This window comes from Neomonachus schauinslandi, chromosome 8 (genome assembly GCF_002201575.2).
Source record: "Neomonachus schauinslandi chromosome 8, ASM220157v2, whole genome shotgun sequence".
Classification (NCBI taxonomy): Eukaryota; Metazoa; Chordata; class Mammalia; order Carnivora; family Phocidae; genus Neomonachus; species Neomonachus schauinslandi.
In genome coordinates this window covers 49,115,797-49,135,808 of record NC_058410.1, presented here as the reverse complement: position 1 = coordinate 49,135,808, position 20,012 = coordinate 49,115,797, and the positions used below count along the sequence as shown (strand labels likewise).

At 41.9% G+C, this 20,012-nt stretch overlaps 1 protein-coding gene across 2 annotated transcripts in view; it reads right to left on the bottom strand.

Moving 5' to 3' along the window:
* The window catches only part of LAMA4 (laminin subunit alpha 4), a 152,969-nt gene extending 144,427 nt beyond the window's left edge, over positions 1–8,542 (bottom strand). The window contains exon 1 of one of the 2 annotated variants that reach the window (XM_044917710.1): positions 8,309–8,542. In XM_044917710.1, the coding sequence (XP_044773645.1) occupies positions 8,309–8,503 (195 nt within the window). In that variant the 5' untranslated portion in view covers positions 8,504–8,542. The remainder of the gene's footprint in view (positions 1–8,308) is intronic. The other variant, XM_044917709.1, reaches the window with a different exon arrangement.
* Positions 8,543–20,012: the final 11,470 nt, after the last annotated feature.

The window sequence follows — 20,012 nt, the reverse complement described above, 5'->3', positions numbered from 1 at the left end:
CAGGCCTCCTTTATGCTGAATTCTGTGCTGCAATAGGGGCTTCAGGGCTTGTCTCTTATAGATGGAATTTCAGGGTGTCTCCTGGTGTTGATCATGACAGACCACAGTTCCAAGGGAACAATACAGAACGAGGAAGTTATTCATGCACCGCAAACACTGGCTCATCTCCAGGCATTCAGACTCTCTTCCGTCTCCCAGTAACATGCATTTAGGACCTCACCTGTGACCGGGGAATTGACAGAATCACAGATGACAGAATCACTCTGCTGCTCCCGGGACTCACGGCATATCAGCAGGAAGAGAGGTTACCTTTAGGGCACTCTCAGCTTGTCAAATTGTGTCACTGTTCCTCAAGGGGGAAACAGCCTGTGTGGCCTTGAAGCTTGAAAGGCATTGTGGAATAACTCTACTGTGGAAGAAGATCCAGCCCCACAATTTTAAGCCCGGGATCCCAAATGTGGGCTCTGGCTCTTGCTGTCATGCTAGACGGTTCCACAACCCTAGGATCCCACAGTACGAGGCTCACTAGACATTTCTCTTGCCTTCTGCTGGTGTCTCTATTACACATTCCTTTGGGCCCACATTTGGCTTTACAGAGCTATCGTGCAGTAGGACACGTTGCAATTCACTGTGTAAACAGACAACATCACTCCATGTACCAGTCACCTCTGAGGCCAGTTTTAGTGAAGACATCTCTGATCTCTAGACTCCCTAGGTTCCTTTAGTGTAATCATGCCACTTCAATGAATGGAGGACATGATTTCAAAATAAACACAAATGCATAAAGTCTACACTGCACGCAAGGGTCCTTTTAGCTGTAGTATGCAGCATGGATTACTGGTCTGGTCTGCAAGAGACTTGTGCTCATGCAGCTGTTGGTGGTATGGGATCTCTCCAACTCATCAGTTCTCATGGAGCCATAAATGTAGGTATCCCACTCCAGTTAGGTAAACACTAGATCTTTAGCTTCTTCCAAAACACAACACACAAACTAAGAAACTCCTGGAAGTGAAAAGAAGGTTAAATTGCATATTCCTTAAAGTATGTCTGACCACCCCTCTCTCCTCTTTTTTAAAAACAGAATTTATTTCTTTATGTATTTTTTTTCTTTATGCAGGGGATTTGGGCTTGAATACGGACATTTTACCACTACCATTCAGCCTCAGAATGCTGTTTTCCCCAAGTTTCTCATGATAAAAAGACTCAGATTCAGAGCCAGCTGCTGGCAGCTGAATTTCATTAAGACTTTGATGGGAAACTTAAGTTGGAATTACAAACATCTGTGGCTAAGCTTCCCTTTAGTAAACCATTTCCCAGAATTTAACTTTACCACATTAGGAGCAAAAAAGAAAACAGTTGAAAAAAGAATGCTTCTCTTCAGCAAATGCTGGAGTAGATATTTAAATATCCTTCTCTGTGGTCACTACATCTCAATGAACCAGCAGATTTACTGGTTCCAGAAAACAAATAAGTAAGTGTTTGGAAATGCCAACTTCTGGAACTCAGTAATGTACTGGTAGTCTGATTTTAATGGTTTCTCATCAATCAGATGTCTCAAAATTATGTCTGGCCACCATTATATTTATATGGTTACTTTGAGCAAGGAAAAACCCAAAAGGAGAGGAGTGTTTTTTGGCATTACATATTTCAAAAAACCATGACAGGTCAGATTTGAGAATTTAATTGTGAAAGAAAAAAAAGTCCTTGTCATATCAACGATGTTGGGGTTTTTGTTTAGCTTTTTGGGGCTTTAGAAAAACTCATTCATTTCTCTTTACTGCTCAGATCATCCTATCGTTGATGAAAGGCTATGTTTAAAGAATCGTTGGAGATACAATAATTACAAAAGTTCAACGACAGTCTCCTTCTCCAATGTTGGATAATCAGCACATTTGTAAGGAAAAGTTGGAAGTAATCAAATTTAGATAAAGAAGTAAAAATTTAGATAAAAATAAATTGATAAAACAAATCTTAACTTGCAGATAGATAAAAACAGTGGAAGGAAAGGGGAGAGGAGGTAGAAGAGACAGGGAACTGAAGGCAGACTTTGTGAGGTAGCTTATATCTATTACTTCACAACAATCTTGCAAGGCAAATACATTTCTACTCATTCGACAATCAAACAAACTGAGCCTCTGAAGGATGGACTAATTTGTTCAAAGTCAAACAGCTAGAAAGTAGTGGAGCTGAGTTCATAGCACATCTGTCTGGCCAGATGCCCACATTGTACCTTTGATGAAAGGTGAATTTCAAATGTTGTTAAGCAGAGACTGCAAATAAACAACCCTTGGGCTGAACGGGGCCATCAGATGTACATCCCACAAGGTAGTAAAAAAAAATTGAGTCAGCAATTTTACCTAAGAATCCAGATTCTGTTTTCTCTTGAAAAAACAAAAACAAAAACAAAAACAAAAACAGAAGACCTGGCAACACAGAGGTGGCTGTCTCTCTGGATGAGACAACCCTTCTCCTGTCACTTTGGCCTTAACCACTCCCAGGGTGTATTCCTTTCACTGCCCAGTAATGTTTTGCTTGGCCTCTATAAGAATCCACGTTTTAATTTTATTCCTGAACCATACAATTAGCATTTCCACTTCTGGGTATATACCCCAAAGAATCGAAAGCAGAAACTCAAAACAAGTATCTGTATATCAATGGACACTGCGACATTATTCACAGAAGCTAGCAGGTAGAAGCAACCCAAATGTCCATCAACAGATAAATGGGTAAGCAAAGTGTGATATATACATACAATAGAATATTATTCAGCCTTAAAAAGTAATGAAATTTGAACACATACTACAACACAGATGAACCTTAAAGACATTATGGTAAATGAAATAAGCCAGGCACAAAAGAACAAATATTGTAGGTTCCACCTACATGAAGTAGCTATTATCGTAATATTCATAGAAACAGAAAGTGGAATGATGGTTGCCAGCATCTAGGGAAGGGGGTAATGGGGAATTATTCTTTAATGGGTATTGAGTTTCAGTTTGGGAAGATGAAAAAGTTTTGGAGATGGATGGTGGTGAAGGTTGCATAACAATATGAATGTACCTAATGCCACTTAAAAATGGTTAAAAGGAAAATTTTATGTTACGTATATTTTACCACAATAAAAAAAAGTTATGGTTAAATCCAAGAACTCTGGAACTACAGCAAAGGGAATTCTTTATTTTCCAGCAATTTTATAAAAATTCTGTGAGATGGACCATATATTCCTGTAGGTGGTGCTGTTCTGGATTCTTTCCCTATTAATCTAAATCAGGAGCTTCTAATGTAGACTATAGCATCATGAAGAGGAAACACACTAGAATATACTTATAAAAGGAAAATGGGATGCAAGAAAACTCTAGAGTTAAAAAAAAAATCTATCAGGGAGACCCAGTGATTTGCCGGAAAAAGAGAATGGGATTTGGAAACCTTGGGCAAGGTACTTAACCATCTCCAAACCTTAATTTGGTCATCTATAAAATGGGTATAAATTTCACTATCGAGTATTACAAAAGATAATACATGTAGTTACATGGGACATAGTAGAAATCAGGAAGTGTTATTTTTTGTCTTTCCTATATGAGTAGTTTAAAAAGTAGCTATCAGACGGGTCCGGAAAAGTAAGTTATCTCAATTTTCTTTGGTAATCCTAAAATTTTATGCAACTACTCATCAAGCAAGCATTGCACAAATAGTCTTTGAATGGCATTTTATATAACTTTAAGAAATTCCCAAAACTTTGACTGAAATTATGTCGACAGATAGTTCTAGTAACCTAACCACTTTTTCCCAGATACTCTTGCACAATTGAATTACTTTTATAAACTCCTTCCTAGCTGTGCCACTTACCAGGTAGCATACCTGGGCAAATGCTCTGTGCCTCAGTTTCCATGTTTACAAAATAAGATAGTAACTATACGAGTCCCACTGAGTTGTTAAGAGGGTTTTTAAAAAAACATAACTCACGGGGAATGCTTAGACTAGTGTGTGGCGCATGGTAAATACTCAACGAGGGCGAGCCACAGGCCATGCTATTATTATTATTACTACTGCCACTGCTATATTTAGTCCTTCTAAAATAATGTTTCCCAGGAAACTTCTTTGGTATTTTGTGAGTAGGTGATTGTGTCCTACTGATCTGGCTCAAGAGTCATCTTTTTCCACATTACCCCCATGGCCCGTAGCTGCTAGCCACTCTCACAGAATATTAATTCATTCTGCTTTATAGAGTGGCTGTGTACATATTTTTCGTTCTAAGACTGCCTCCTCCCTGAGGGTAGGGGTGTGACTCTGCCTTCCTTCTGTCCCTCCTGGTGCCTACTTATTGCTCTCTGTACAGGGTAAGGCTCCAAACCGGCTTGTTGGATGATACTGAGTGAAGGAAATAATGACTGCATGTGGGGCTTCACATTACCTAAACGCACTGTTGAGCAGCAGTATAGAATGATGGCCCAGGCCAGTGACTTAATGCGATTCAACGGGGCCATTTTCAAAGTAAGGGCCCAAGATAAGGAAAAGGAATGAAGATAGTGAAAGAGATCTAAGCTGCCTTTTAATAAACATACTGCAATCCTTTAGTGTCAAGGCTCTGCTACACTGGAGCACAGGATCATGTATCAGCAATAAAAAAAAAGTCTAGAGGAAAAGTTACTCAGAATTAGTCTAGTTCATAGTGCTGTTTTTAAAGCCAGCAAATAAGTGTGTCCAGGGTGGGGTATCTTTGCACATGTGGTTCATGGGCCATTGATTTTCTCCCAAGGCAGCGAACAACAACAACAACAGCAAAGCCCAGTCAGGTTACCAGGAGGTAAATTCCCGTTTTCCTCTCTGAGAGAAGTTTGCTCAATATTGTCACTTATTTCCCTTAATTTCTCAGTTATCTCCCAAAAGGCAGTCACAGCACCGTCGCCCCCGCCAACCTCCCATTCTGCCCCTCTAGCGGAGCCCCCCCGCCCCCACCAACTCTGCTGAGTCTCTGTGCGGGGCTTCTTCCCAGCCACACAGTGGCAAACTCTAACCTAGTGTTCTTGACCTTATATAATGCCTGCTTCTTTTTTGACAGACAAGACTGTCCTTCCTGCCAAGGACATTCTGATACCCTCTCCTTGGAGACTGTTCCTGTCTCCATTCCTGTACCCCCTCCAGTTCTTTCACATATCCATATTGGTTAAGAGGACTTTTGCCTAATTTTACTTGCTAGAGTGTGTGTGATAAAAATCAAGGCTTTCTTTTCTTAAATGTAAAATATTAGAAGAGTGAATATACTTTTTTGAAAGTACCCAGTCTCTCCTTTGCCCACCCCCACCTACTGAGAATCATTGCTTTCGCCATAAACTCAGCAATAGTGGACTCAGGAAATTGTTAAAAAAAACAGAAGGTGGGAAAATCCTACCCCTTAGCACAGAGTTACCGGTGGGTGCTACTCTTTTCAAACTCTTTGCATCCTGGGGGATGTTTGGGCTTGTTTGAGAAGGAAAGGAGGGACCTTCTTTCTTGGTCAGCCAGTGCTCCTCATCCTTTTATTCAGTGTGCATTTAATGTCTTTGATCCCCTAACTCACACTGAGCAGTGCAGTGTGTGGGAGACTGGGGCCTGTGTTCAGAGCTGAGGACCCAGGGGTAGGGAGAGCACAAACCTTGCTGTCGAGGAGCTTGGGAGAGCCTTTGGAGGGCCATCAGCCAAGCACCTCCCACTGCTCCATGCTTGCCTTAGTATTTTTCTTCCTTCACTTTGAAGGGAAATTGAGGAAAAACCATTCATATAAATCCAAGTCAAATAAAATGAATGTATTTTTAAAATGTCCCTCCATTCACATCTCGAACTTCCCATGAATAATGTGTCATATGAGTCCATGGTCTCGTTCTGTCTGTCTATAGATGTAAATACAATCTCCTGAACCAATTCAGTAGAGTGTCTCTACGAAGTTATTACATTTCCAGAATGTATTTGGTTTATGGTCTCCTTACTGGCTATAAAGAGAATGGGAAATCTAAATGCCGGGGCACTGGGATCGCCATGGGACCGCAGGCTAACTAGAGGTATTATGTGAAACTATGCAGTGGGAACATAATTACTCCAATCCCACCCTTTCTACATCATATACTTTGACCCTTCTGGAATGACTAATAGCTTCTTTCTGTTTTCCTAAACCAACAGCCTCAACTGGCATTCTGAACCTATTAGACTCTGACAGTATTACAAATTTAACTCACTATACGATATTCTTCCTGGTTGGAAAGATATAGACAAACAGAGATATAGCAATATTAAGTAAAATAGCACCATAAAAATAACGTTCTGAGAAATATTCCCAAATAACGGTTTCTTTTAATCCAATCATGTGCATATTTTATACTGATAGTAAGATTCAGAATGTATAAAGCATTTATGCTATACCAAGTACCGTGTTAAGCATTCTTTCTGTATATTTTATCTAATTTTATCACGGTAACTGTAGGAAGTATGAAGTAGGCATCAATACTTTCTCTAAGCTTCAGTTTCTTTCTCTGTAATTTGGGCATCTGTGATTTGCCTTAGGTAAGGAGCAGGAAAGTTGAAATTTGAACTTGGGACCATCAGAGTGCAAAGCCTGCCATTTAAAATACTCTGCTGTGCTGCCTTCCTATTATTTCACTGAGCATATGAGTGTATAAGAAATCACTCAGGGTCTCAGCAATAAATTTAAGGTTCCCTGAAAATCAAATAATTATTTTCTTACTTTTTGTGGGATGAGCCTTCCAAAAAGTTTTGTGTGCCCATATCTCCAAAATCAGCAGATAAAAATACAGAATGCTTAGGTAAATTTGAATTTCAGATAAACAATAAATAATTTTTTTACTATAAATACATCCCATGCAGTATCTGAGACATAAGCAAAAAATCTATTTGTTGCTATCTGAAATTCAAACTTAATTGGATGTCTTGTATTTTATCTAAATAAAAGGGCACCCTAACCTTAGGCATTTCACTCTGAGATTTTCCGTGCTCAAAGCAACAGGTGGAAATAATGCTTCCTCGGGGCGGGGGGTTAATTCCTAGCCTGTGGAGAAGCAATGCCTTCCCGTTGGTGTCTCTCCTGGCCTGGCTTCTCTCCAAGCCTGGGGAGTATAAAGCTGAGCAGAAGCCTGCCCCCCTCTTTCACATAGAGGTTACTTTTTGCACCACAGTGGGAGGTTGGTATGCTCTGGTCCTACCCACCCTCCCTCTTTTTTGGGGGGTGTGGGTGGGGCTCACTCCTGGAGAAGGACCATCTTCATGCACCTTATTTTGGTAGTAATAATGAAGAACTACCGTTCTACGAACAATTAGCAGGATTAATAGTAATAATCCGGACTTCAGTTCTGTTAGAAATGGTGTCAATCCACATAACTGCTTTGGTTCTATAGTTGCTAGAACCATAGCTATAGCGTGTGTGTGTGTGTGTGTGTGTGTGTGTGATGTTAGGTCCATTGCTCCTTCCTTTCCCATGAACTTAGGTGACTTCATTTTCCTCCTACTTAACATCTCCCACGCACTGGACATGCTGTTGTCCGTCTTGGCTCAGGGGACTCTTAAATCACTTATTCTGGATTCATCCTCCTTTACCCAATTACTACATTTTGGTTGTGCTTTCAACATAAAAGCTATTGTAAGGTATTCAAACAGCAGCTCTTTGCATAACCATATATTCAATAGCATATCCTGATCATTTTAACTTTTGGGATGGGGCTTGATTTTCATCACAACTTCTTGCTTCGGGAATATGGCTCCCGTCTATTTCAAGTATCCGCTCTGCAGCTTCCCAACAGACTCTGTAGTATCCCATCACCCTCAGCCACTGGCGCACTCTCCCCTGTTGCAGAGAACCTTCTGTTTGATTTATGACAAAAGGATTGGTCCCGCAGTATTGTTTCCATCGTCCCAACATCACAGAGGAGCAGGAAGCCAGGGACAGGGCACACGCATTAGGAGCTGTGGCTTGGCAAAAATGACTCTCCTGGGACATGCAAGTGGCAGAAAGTCACAGAAGTGCCACTGCAGCCCCAGGTGAGAGTCTAAGCAGCCCCACTCGGAGCACACAGCACACACGCACTTCTGCTAGTTTGAACAGTGACATGTTCCAAAGCCTCAACTCGCAACTCACGACGTCCCAATCCAACTTAACAAAGTAAAACTCTTCATTCCAAGTTTCTGAACGGACCTGGTACAGGTGAAACTCTCAAGGCGGATGGGGGAGGGAAAGAGGAGGGGAGAGAGGGGGACGCGAGCGTGGCGCCCGCACCCCGCGGGGCGCAGGTGCCGCGGCAGGGTCACAATGGCAGGGACACTGTACCTTGGCAGCAGGCGGCAGCCTTCCGGGAGCCACGCGGGGCTCGCTCGTCTCGGGCGCGTCTTGTCTGTCGACCGCTGAGCTCCCTTCAATGTCAAAAGGAAAAGTGTTGTGGTTCCCGGCCGCCGCGGCGGCGCCCGCAGCGCCCCAGAGGAGCCACAGCGGCAGGACTGAGCACCGGGCTGAGCTCACGGCCATCTCTCCGCTGACATCCAGCAGGGCTCTGCCTGGGGCTCGGCGGCGGTTTGTCCTCGTCGGTAGCCCCCCCGCCGTGGGGCGGCGGTGCCTCGCTTGCTCTACCTTCTCGGCCTCCGCCGAGTCCCGATGTGGGAAGTCAAGGCGGCCCAAGGAGCAACTTAGTCAAAAAGGGAGAGGGAGCGAGTGAGCGGGAGTCCCCCTTCCCCCCTTCTCTCTCCTCTTTCCTTCTTCCCCCTCTGCCTCTCTCGCTTTTCTCTCCCGCTTTCTCTCTCCCCAGAGGCTCTGGCTGAAGGGCGTATAGATGGATGAAGCTTAAGGCTGAGCATCAAAAGGCAGACGGGTTTGGGGCGAGCCCCGCCGGCCACCTCCTGGCCAGGGCGGGTGAGGACTGAGGGCTGCGCTGTCCTGCCTTCCTCCTCACATCCATTCGCACCACTCCCTTTCTACCTTCCACTTCCAGGCCCTCCCACTCCAACTGGCATTTCACACACCGAGCTCTGGGCCTTTCCCTGGCCGTCCTCCCCCTCCCATCTCAGTTTGGAGCCCCTCCAAGGGACCCCCATGAATGTTCAGCTTTTGTGATTGCTTCCTCCCATCTCTTATTTATTTAGTCAAGGTGCCCGGTGTCTTATCTGTATTTATGTAGATCTCTTATGTGGCCCCTTAGTTTGCAGGGAAGTGAGTGGGAAAGGAATTCCAGGGGCAGGAGCCAGAGGTAGGCAATCTCACTCTATGGCAGAGGGGGAGGGCACCCACTTTCTTGAGCAAGGTTTCTCATTTTCTAGAGATGGAATGCTTCACTCTTTGAGCTATCTTCATTGAGACTGGCTGGCCGCCGTCTTCCTCTTGACAGTCCTCACCCAGGGGGCTTGGGAGAAGAATATCTTTTACTGCAGCGCTGGAAAATGACTTCATTACGCAAATGCATGAACTTTTATTTACAAAGAGCATCTTGTTTTCATCCTAAAGAGGTGCTTTGTAAGGGCTCTGGAACAAGGCTTGCAGTGTATGAGCCTGTCAAATATACTGCCCACAGCCCTGGCCTCTTCCTCTAGGCCTGTAATCTCATGCCTACTACATCTGTGTGAGTCATGTAACCTTTCTTAGACTTTGGGCGAAGTTGGCTACAGTTGTGCGGGGGGTGCCCCTGTGGGTGGGTCAGTGGTCACTGCAGCTGAAAGGTACCTTTGCTTACCTTGGCTTCATAATGGAGCTTTAAACATTCCCACAAGACCCAAACATGGCTTAAAAAGGATTAGATGAAGCAACCTTAAAATGACACCCAAGTAAGTCTCTAGATGTTTGAAGTTATCCATAATCATGCAATAAAGCATTTTCATAAAACTTAATCATTAGCTCTATTTTACAGGACAGAAGTTACTTTATCTAAGAAAAAGACCCACTCATTTATTTTGCACGTACTATATGTCAGATACTTTGTATATGTTATTTTGTAAGACTCACAGCATTCCTGGAAAAGAGGACTATTATTTCCTTTTTACAAAAAAAAGGGGGGGGAGGTTCTGGGAGCCTAAGACATTTGCCCAACATCACACAGCTGGTAGAAAGCTAAGCTAAGGTTTATACTGGGGTATCACTGATTCCAAAACAGTCTTTCACATCTACACAGCACTGAAACTCATGAGATAAAGGACACAAATCCGGAATAGGGGCGATGACATTCCCATTTTTTGAGTACTTTCTATGTGCCAAAAAGTTTGTGTAAATTATCTCATTTAATTTCATCATTGGTATAATCCCATGAGACAGGTATCGTTACATACGTTTGGTAATGGGGAAATGGTGAAAGTACTACTATCTGATGCTAAGGTCATTGGTTTTTTTTTTAAAGATTTTTATTTTATTTATTTGAGAGAGAGAGAGAACATAAACAGGGAAGAGGGTAGAAGTAGAGGGAGAAGTAGATCCCCCCGCTGAACAGGGAGCCCGACATGGGGCTCTATCACAGGACCCTGGGATCATGACCTGAACCAAAGGCAGACACTTACTGAGCCACCCAGGCATCCCAAGGTCATTGATTTTGAACAATAAAATGATATGAGACAAAAGTGTCAAAGCTGGTAGAAACAAAAAGTTCGCGTATATCCCCAAGTATTTGTAATGTTTTCATTTTAAGATATAAAGATAGCATTGTAATAAACCAGTAAGCTAAACTATGATCATCTGCCACATAAACTCGATAACCCACTAAATTAAGTGAAAATACTTAAAAATATGTTTGGTTGGTTCTTGAAGAGACTGATATTGGGAGGCAAGATGGCTAGGGTCTAAGAGGAAGAAATGATGTTCCATTATCCTGTCCCATTCTCCCTTGAAAAAACTTTAAGTAATAATAAAATAATAATAATAATAGCAAAAATATATGCGTCATAATCTGACTTCAGAGATAGACCTCTTCAGTACCCAAAAATTGTTCACGTTTGTTTTCTGAAGGATTATGTTCTGTTCTTCACTAACTGTCAATCAATCACACACTTTGTATTTCACTTGCCTCTTCTCTCTACCTACAAGGTCATGTTCATGTTTGGGGAAAGGCCTGAATGGTGGGAGTGGGAGTGTATTTGTCCAAGACCCATAAACTTTTTATTGTTGATTAAATATGTGCTTCCAATTCCTCCTCCTCATCTTCTTTTTGCAGATACTATTATTTTTGAGGCCAAAAGCATAATACGTAAGAGCATGGGTTTTGTAAAAATAAGGTTCAAATCATAGGTCGGTTTACAGTTCTGGGAGCTTGGCACACACATAGTCTCTCTGGATGTCAGTTTCCTCACCTGTAAAGTAAAAGAGGTCAATGGTACCTCTTTCACTGAATTATTATAAATAGTAAATGAAATAATGTAAATAAAGCATTAACAGCCTGGCATATAGTCAGTGCTCAATATAGACTATTTAACTAGACTGTATTTCAAAGTCTTAAAAAAGAACAGAATAACTATTTTTAAAAGAGGAAAAATAACCATGTTTATTTATCCTGTAGCTTGGGTAACCTCACATTTGCTGAGAATAGCCGTTCACATTTCTGGGCTGCTACGTGGGACTTCCCCATATTAAGCATGAATGAGGTGGTCATGGATGATAGAGTGATAGGGTAGGGCAGGCAAGAAGGGAGCATGGTTGACTGTTGCATAGAAAGTTAGGAGGCAGTAGAACAAAGAATCATCTCCTCACCAGAGGGCCACCCCCAGACGGTTAAAAGCCAGAGTGTGGGAGGATTTTACTCCTGCTACAATGGAAGACTGAGGACAGAACAAGTGTCTTCAGTGTGGCTGCTTTCTTATCACGACCCTCCCTCATGCTCATCTCCTGAGACTGGGGCTGGGCATTGGCCAAATACTTTCACGTTCATTATCTCCCTTGGGACTCGCACCTGCCCCGTGATCAAAGGAGTGCTGCTCCATAACCCCCGATGCACAGAAGAGAGCGCCGACATTAGGGAGGCGAACAGGTTAAATGGCAAGGACATGAAGCCAGTTAATGCAGGATGAGGACCCCACACCTTCCCACTTCCAGACCCATGCTTCCCCAACAACACCCAACTATTTTTAGTTCCGGCAGCAACAGATCTGGTGGCTTGAAGTCTTTATCAAAAGAACATTCTGGAATTCCCTTCTGAGTCCCCCAGTGGGTGCACTCATCAGCAGATAAATATCAGGGCTGCCCACTCCCTTCAGCACTTGTCGGTCCTGTCCACAGCATCCGAAGATCCAGCAAGGGTGTTGTTAATGCATCCCATATGCCCTTCTGTAAATAGAAAGTCACGTCAGATGCTATTTTGGATTTTTAGGTGCTAATCTGGGACATAATTAGACAGCATTGTTGTGGGACTGTGTACTAGTGACAACAATTTTGTGATGAGGTTGGTCAGAGAAACAAGGGCGAACCATCACCTGCCATGAGGTCTCTGACAGTCAAGTGATAGGAAGGAAAGGTGGAAAGTGGTGTCTCTTTTCTGCTGACACCCCTCTCCTCTCAGGCTGCACTTCTCCTCTGTGGACGACTCTGGTGGGAGTCCAGCAATGTGAGGAGGAAAAACAGCAAGAGAGCTGGGGGTGGGGGGGCTCCTAAAAGCCATTCTTCCTCCCATTTGTTTTCTCAGACTTTTGTTCAGGATGTGGACAGCCTGTGCTATCTATGCTTCCTCTCTGGGCTATGACACTTGTCACAGCCTCATTTGGCTTTTAACATGTGCTTTCTGCATTCTTTCCATCCATCCATCCATCCATCCATCCTTTATTAAGTTATTCATTAATTCATGTTTTCATTTATTTACTCTGCGTTTGTTGAACACTTCAGTATGGCAGGTTGGATGCTGAAGGAAAGATGATAAACACATATCCTAACTCTGAAGGAATTCAGGGTCTGCTGAGGCAGACCGTAAGTTGACCCCCTAGGGAATGCAAAGTGGTTAACAGGAATTCAAAGGCAAAGTCCAGATGAGCTGCTAATAAACTATGTAGAACAAGGTCTTTCTTGGGACTCTGCTGGCTGGAAGAAGGGGGAAACCCTGCTGAGTCCTCTGTGATGAGAGGAGAGAAAGCTGCCATTTGCAGAGGAACAATCACGTCAGAGATTTGCTGCCACATGAGGGGTGAGAGAGTCATGGGATTCTGAAGGCTCTTTGGGTGCCTGTTCAGGGCACACAATTGTTGCCTTCAGGGCCTGGGACAGACTGAAGGAGAACAAAGAGCTTCCTAGCCTCCTCTGGTCTCTCAGCTTTTCCTCCATCCAGGCCCTGGGCTACACAGGGGTCTTCTCTCCTGCCAATCTCAACACCGAGGAGCTTGTCACAGTCACATGGAGGTCCTGAACAAAAGCCTGAGGAAACCCATGGGGGAAGAACAACTTCTTTTAAGTTAACAAAATGTTTACATTTCATTGTGGTGAGAACTTAACAGGAGATAGACCCTCTTCACTGATTTTGAAATGTACAATAACAGTATTGTTATGTATAGGCACAATGTCCTGTGGGGAAGAAAGACACTTAGAAGTCCCCACACTCCCCCAGCTCTCTTGCTGTTGTTCCTCCTCACATTGCTGGACTCCCACCAGAGTCGTCCACAGAGGAGAAGTGCAGCCTGAGAGGAGAGGGAAAAGAGACACCACTCTCCACCTTTCCTTCCTGCCACTTGACTGTCAGAGACCTCATGGCAGGTGATGGTTCGCCCTTGCTTCTCTGACCAACCTCATCACAAAACTGTTGTCACTTTTTAAACTTTAAGTGGAGAAATTGAAGCCCATAATCATGGTTGCATTTAAAGAATTTAAAATGTAGCAGATGTATTATGGTCAAATTGGAAATCACAGATAGCAAAAAATGAGGAAATAGTGGTCACCAGTAATCATACCTCTCTGGGATATAGACTTACAACACTGGAAATGTTTGGGAGTAAATACCTTCAGACTTCTGTTGCATCTGTATCAAATTTTTTTTGCATCTGTATCATGTTTTAAATATTTTATGTATTCCATTTGATATATATTTTGTATATGCATAAAATATATTTTATATATCCATTTTATATATTCTATTTTTTCATACAAAAACAAATTGAAATGGGACATCTGGGTGGCTCAGTCAGTTGAGCTTCTGCCTCTTGTTTTTTGGCTCAGGTCATGATCTCAGGGTGGTGAGATCTAGCTCTGCATTGGGTTCCATGCTCAGCAGGGAGTCTGCTTGAGATACTCTCTCTCCCTCTTCCTTTGCCCCTCTCCCCACGCATGCACTGTCTCTCTCTCTCTCTCTCTGCAATAAATAAATAAATCTTTAAAAAAGAAACAAAGCAAAACCAAAAATGAATCACAGTGTGCATAGTATTTTTAAGCTTTTCCTCCATGTCAGTGTAACCTCAGTATGTTACTGTGAAAAACTCACGGTGTTCAGATTTACATTTGGGGAGGATTCTCAGGTATGGATGAGACCTTGACTAGAGGGCCTCGCTAAGACACCAGTAGGAGGTTGGGGAGCCCGTTCTTCTCACACTGGCTCTTAAGCCCCCAGGGCAGGGACCCTACAGTGAAGAGGAGGGCCCGGATTGCACTGGGGAATGATAATAGGGATGAGGACATCCTGATCCTAGTGGATCAGCCTGATGGAGAAACAGGTGAAACCAACAGATGAGAGAGAATGGTTCTAACAAGGATTATCGACCACCTTGGCTGTGGCCATCGCTTAGGTCCACCAGGATAATTACTTCATCAGGCTAAAGGGAAGTGATCGCTGCTCAGTGGTAAAGTAATCAACTGAGAACAGAGGTTACAACATCCATTAGCTCAGTGATGAGATCAATATAAAATAGGAGCTCCTGGGACATGATAATGAAATGATACAATTACGGAGAATTGGGCAACATTAAAAAGAAGAGACCTAAGACACTGGGTTCTTATATCCTTGCACCCACCCCAACCCAAGCACCACAAAGGGAAGAGAAGATTCCTTAAGAGAAGGATTGCTGTCACCATGGTGGGTGTATAAGCAAGGCAGGGGGTTAAAATGTGTTCTAACCTGCTTTGTGTGAGCGGTGGCAGAAAGTGGTCTGTAAGAGTCTAACTCAAAAGCTCTATGCAATCTAGCTCTGTATCCCTTGCATTACCCTCTAGAAAACACGTGCTGGATGTGCTCACCTTAGGAATCAAATGGTTTTGGAAAAAAATGTCAGAACTAGAGCATAACCATAATAATGTCTCAAATTTGCACTGTGCTTTACAGTTTGGAATTGACATACAGTTATTGCTTCTCTAACAAGTGAGAAACTGATCTGGTTCTAAAAGTTCAAATGTACAGATTCAGACCTTTTGGAGAAATATTCTCAAGTCATTGTCCACCACATCTGTTAGGTGGCCTGTAGCTCCTGAATATTTAACACTCTAAATAAGATTTATTCATCATCCATTCATTCAACAAATATTTGCAATGTCTACTTGGCAATTGGCACTTTTCTCAGCCCTGAGGATAGGACAAAGTAGAAATCAGACAAAAATTTCTGCCTTCATGAAGTTTACATGCTAATTGAGGCAAGCATAGGAGAGAGAGAGAATAAACAATCAAGCAAAAGAAATATGTATGCATGGAATACAGTGTGTTAAATGGAAAGTGCTATGGGGAAGAAATAAGCGGGGTAAGGGGGTTAGAGCGTGCAGGTTGCAGAGGGTGGAAAGCACTTGCCTTGTTGAGGAAAAGGCAAGAATAAAGGGGTGGAGGCAAAGTAGCTGGAAATAGCCTGAAAGGTAAGGGGCTGTGTGGGATGGATTATGTAGGACCATCAAGATAATTATAAAAACTTTGGCCTGAGTGAAATGGGAAATATTTGGAGGGCTCTGTGCATGAAAGTAACATGGCTGGACTTATTTTGCTGCCATGTGGCAACAGGGGTAGAGGGAAAATATGAGGGAGGAGTCAGGGAGACCATTTAGAGGCTATGGCAACAATTCAGGTGAGAGACGATAGGGGCTTGGTCCACAGTGTTAACATTAGAGGTGAGAGGTCATCAAATTCTGGATCTATTTTAAACATAGAACCAGTAAGATTTTCTGGATATGGGGAATGAGAATAAGAAAGGACTCCATCTTTTTGGCCTCAGCAGACTTGAATGATTGATTTGTCATTGCTAAATGGAAAGGAAGAGCCATTTAGAGGAACGGAGATGATGAAGAGTTTAGTGTGGGAGGATTTTTTTTTGAGATGCCTCTTAGATCAGATTTTTACACTCTATTTCTTTACTTAAAGACTTGTTTTGAAAGCATTACATATTCATAATACATAATACATAAAACACACACTGTCTTTTTACGGGGATCTACTAAGTGCAAGGCACTGTGGATAATAATAGGTAATAACTTTATCTTATAGTTTAATAAGGGAGATTTATAGCATTCAGGTAACAGCAACACCTATAATTCAAGTCAGTAGGTGTTCAAGATGGGCACAAATCCATTGCTCTTGGGGGTTAAAGCAGGGAGGGATACTTTGAGATCATGAGAAGAGAAAGCATTATAGATTGGAGCTGGATCTCCACACAGGTAGAGGAATTAGGTATGGGAAGATGGGTGAGGGAAGAGCACGGGAAAGGGAATTTCAGGCAGATGGAACAGCAGAGACACAAGGATAGGAATGGATAGGAATGGGAAATCACATGCATATTCAGGTAAGAGCAAGGGCAGATTAGCTGAAGCATCGTGCAGAATTTGTTTGGGTGGATAATGGGAGATAATACAGAAAAGATAGATATGGATTTGATCACTAGTTTACTACTAGAAGGGAAAGAGAAGATCACAGGGGAGTTAAAAAGGGTTAATCAGATAACAATGAGGAAGGTGCACTGGAGTGGAGAGACAGGAGCCTAGGGGACCAGGTGGAGATTGTTGCAATAACAGTTTAAGCTTCAGGTGACAAACCGAATAAATCTTATGAACTGTCACTGTGTCCCCTGAAAGCAACTCCTCATTCCTGGGGCAATCCAGATGCAACACAGACATCTCAGTTTGTAAAACCAATATTTTCTTGAAGCTGAGATGACTTTTAGCTTGAATGAAGTCAGCCCCTCCTACTGGAGAGAAAGAAAGCAGTGTTTGACACTATGTTTCCTAGCCAGCACACAGTGTCGCGAATTTACCAAGCCACAATATGTTGGCTCTTTTGTCAGTGGAAGGTGTCACCTGACAGTAATCCCTATGAGATAGCTTCTATCCATCACATACCTCATCCATTAGTAAAGTTCATTAATTACTGGCCCTGGGTCTACTTGGACTATTTTGATCACTTCCAAATAACGCACTAATGGTTTCTCCCTTCCTTTCTCTTTCAGTCTTGCTTTCTTTTCTTTTTCTTCTTCTTGTTTGTCCTTCCTCATTTATTTTCTCAAAAGTCCCACACTAACTTTAATTACATTTATCTCAAGCTAAGTGCATAACTTATTTTCTTTATTTAAAAAAAAGATAATCATTCCAGGGTGCCTGGCTGTTTCAGTGGGAAGAGCATGGGACTCTTGATCTCCAGGTTATGAGTTCAAGCCCCACATTGGGTGTAGAGATTACTGAAAAAAATAAACATTAAAAAAAGATAATGTTTCCTATTAAATCAACTGCCAAGGCCTTTTTTCCTTTTTAATAATTAAAAAGAAACATATATATTATATATAATACATACATATGTAAAAACAAAAAATTATAATATTTGGGATCATAGTTCATGCAGTTTCTTACTAATAAAATAATCCATAAACAGGTTATCACCTTTAAATACAGCCAAATTTCTCTATTGGGATTTCTAGATAGTGATGCCCCCGACATTGTTGGGACCCCAGAGATGATGATGGGAACTCTAGTGGACATTAAAAGAGCTCCTGGTTACAACCCTTATTTTCCATGGAGAATTCATACCTCCTCCACACCGGATCTGTGCTAGTCTCATTTTTCTGGGTGTGGGGCATCTGTTTCAGATCTAAATGAATCACTGGAATCCCATCCCATAGTGAAACATAATTATAGGGTCAGAGATTGTCATATGACCAACAGGTCAATCAGATGGAAGGAGAGGTTTGCTAGTCTTCTGGAAAGAGGTTTTCTAGGGTTTTTTTGGAGAGAGCTTCTAGAGGTTGGCAGCTTTTCTCTTTTGTGTATGGAAGAGAGACTTTGTTTCCCTTGGAGTAATTGGTAATCCCAAGGGAAGCCATTTTTAAGAGAAAATGACCCCACAGAAGGCAGAGTAAAATGTGGAATAAAATGGGTCCTGGAAGATGTTGTTTAGCTATGAAATCAAACTGACCTCCAGACTTTCAATTTCATGGGCCAAGAAATACCTTTTATTGCCAGTTTGAATTAGACTTTCCCTACTGACAGCCAAAGGGATTCTGAAACAAGAGTAGTAGGAATTTGAGAAACATGTGATTTTGAAAGAGACTGTGATGAGTGTATCAGGGAGAAAGAGAAGATGCTGGTTTGCAGAGCAGCCGTGTTAGTCTTCTGGAGGAAGTTATCATAAAAGCAAAATTTATGTATGGAATATATTATTTTTCCATAAGTTTGTCAATCTGTAGATCTTCATTAAAAGAGAAATTAGATGCAGTTGTTAAAAAGCCAGTCTACAGATTCAGATTGTCTGTTTGTATCCCTCAATTTTCCTACTTACTAGCTGTGTGATCTTGGAAAGTGATTTCATTCTCAAAGTCTCAGCTGCCACATCCATGAAGTGGGAAGCGTACCTGTCTCATAGAGTTTTTGTGAGGGTAAAATAAGATAATGCACATAAATTTCCCAGAATAATGCTTGAAACAGTGAGCACTCAACAAACTTTAGCTGCTATTATTATTATTACTAATAATACTAATATTATTACTGTTGTTATATGACTACTGTGTTCTGGAGAAAACTGGAAAAACAGGCCGATAATTATAAAGTTAATAGAATTCTTTGTTATCTATAGCATAATTCAGTAAGTATTTTTCACTTTTCTTTCAGTAATTTTAATATCTGGAAGCAATAATTTAATTGCAGATGTTTTATTATCAACACAGTATTTAATATTTGCTAACCTTTCTCAAAGAGGCTGCTACTCAGGCTAATACATGGTTCTGGTCTCATTATCAACCTAATACAACATCTAGCCCTTCATTACAGGTCCCATCTTAATCCTTAGCCCCATCCAGATAATTCATGGCTCCAACTACGCCATCCTTAAGTACTTTACCCTTTTAGTCCAAAGCGATTTCAGTATGAATCATGTCCTTAACTGACTCAGTTCTCTATTTGAATTTTCATTTGTAGACTCAGACTTATTCCCTAGGAATAAGTGACTAGAAGTGAACAGGCTTTTCTAGGGAACTAGACCATAATTTAGGGGCTAATTTCCTGTCTGGTATTCTCAGGCATTCAAATTCAGACTCTATAATTACTAAAGGCTTTTAGAATTATGGCATTTTTACATTGGTTTTCATTTTCCATCATTTAGAGCATGCAGAATGCTGTCACCTACACTGTCTGAAGCAATTCCCCCGACAACTCTGTGGGGGTAGGCACCATCATCCAACTTGAAGCTGGGAGAGATGGAAACATCAGTGAGAGCAGACCATGACCCAAAGGCTGATCTTCAAGCTTCTCAGCCTGGCGTGATTTCTTCCCATCCCCTCTGGCTCCCAAAGTCGTCAGTCTTTGACATTTGTGATGTGCACAACCCAAAATAAGTCATAGCTGAGCAGCATGCATACAAAAAGAGAAGTGTTCAAGATTGCTGCCCCTCAGATTTTGAAAAACAATTCACTTATTATCATTCTTAAATTAATATTTAAAAATGAAAATATCAAGGACAAAATAATTGATTATGAGGTAGGAAGAGAGAAAGAGCCCGTATTTGGAAGGAGACACATTTACTCATTAAATGACTGAATAAAAGTGAAGCCTTGTTCTCTTTCTTTATTAAATGGTTTACCTGAGCACAGAGAACTTAAGGATTGTGTTTGCCATAGCTCACACTTGTATTCTTCTTCTGGGTTAA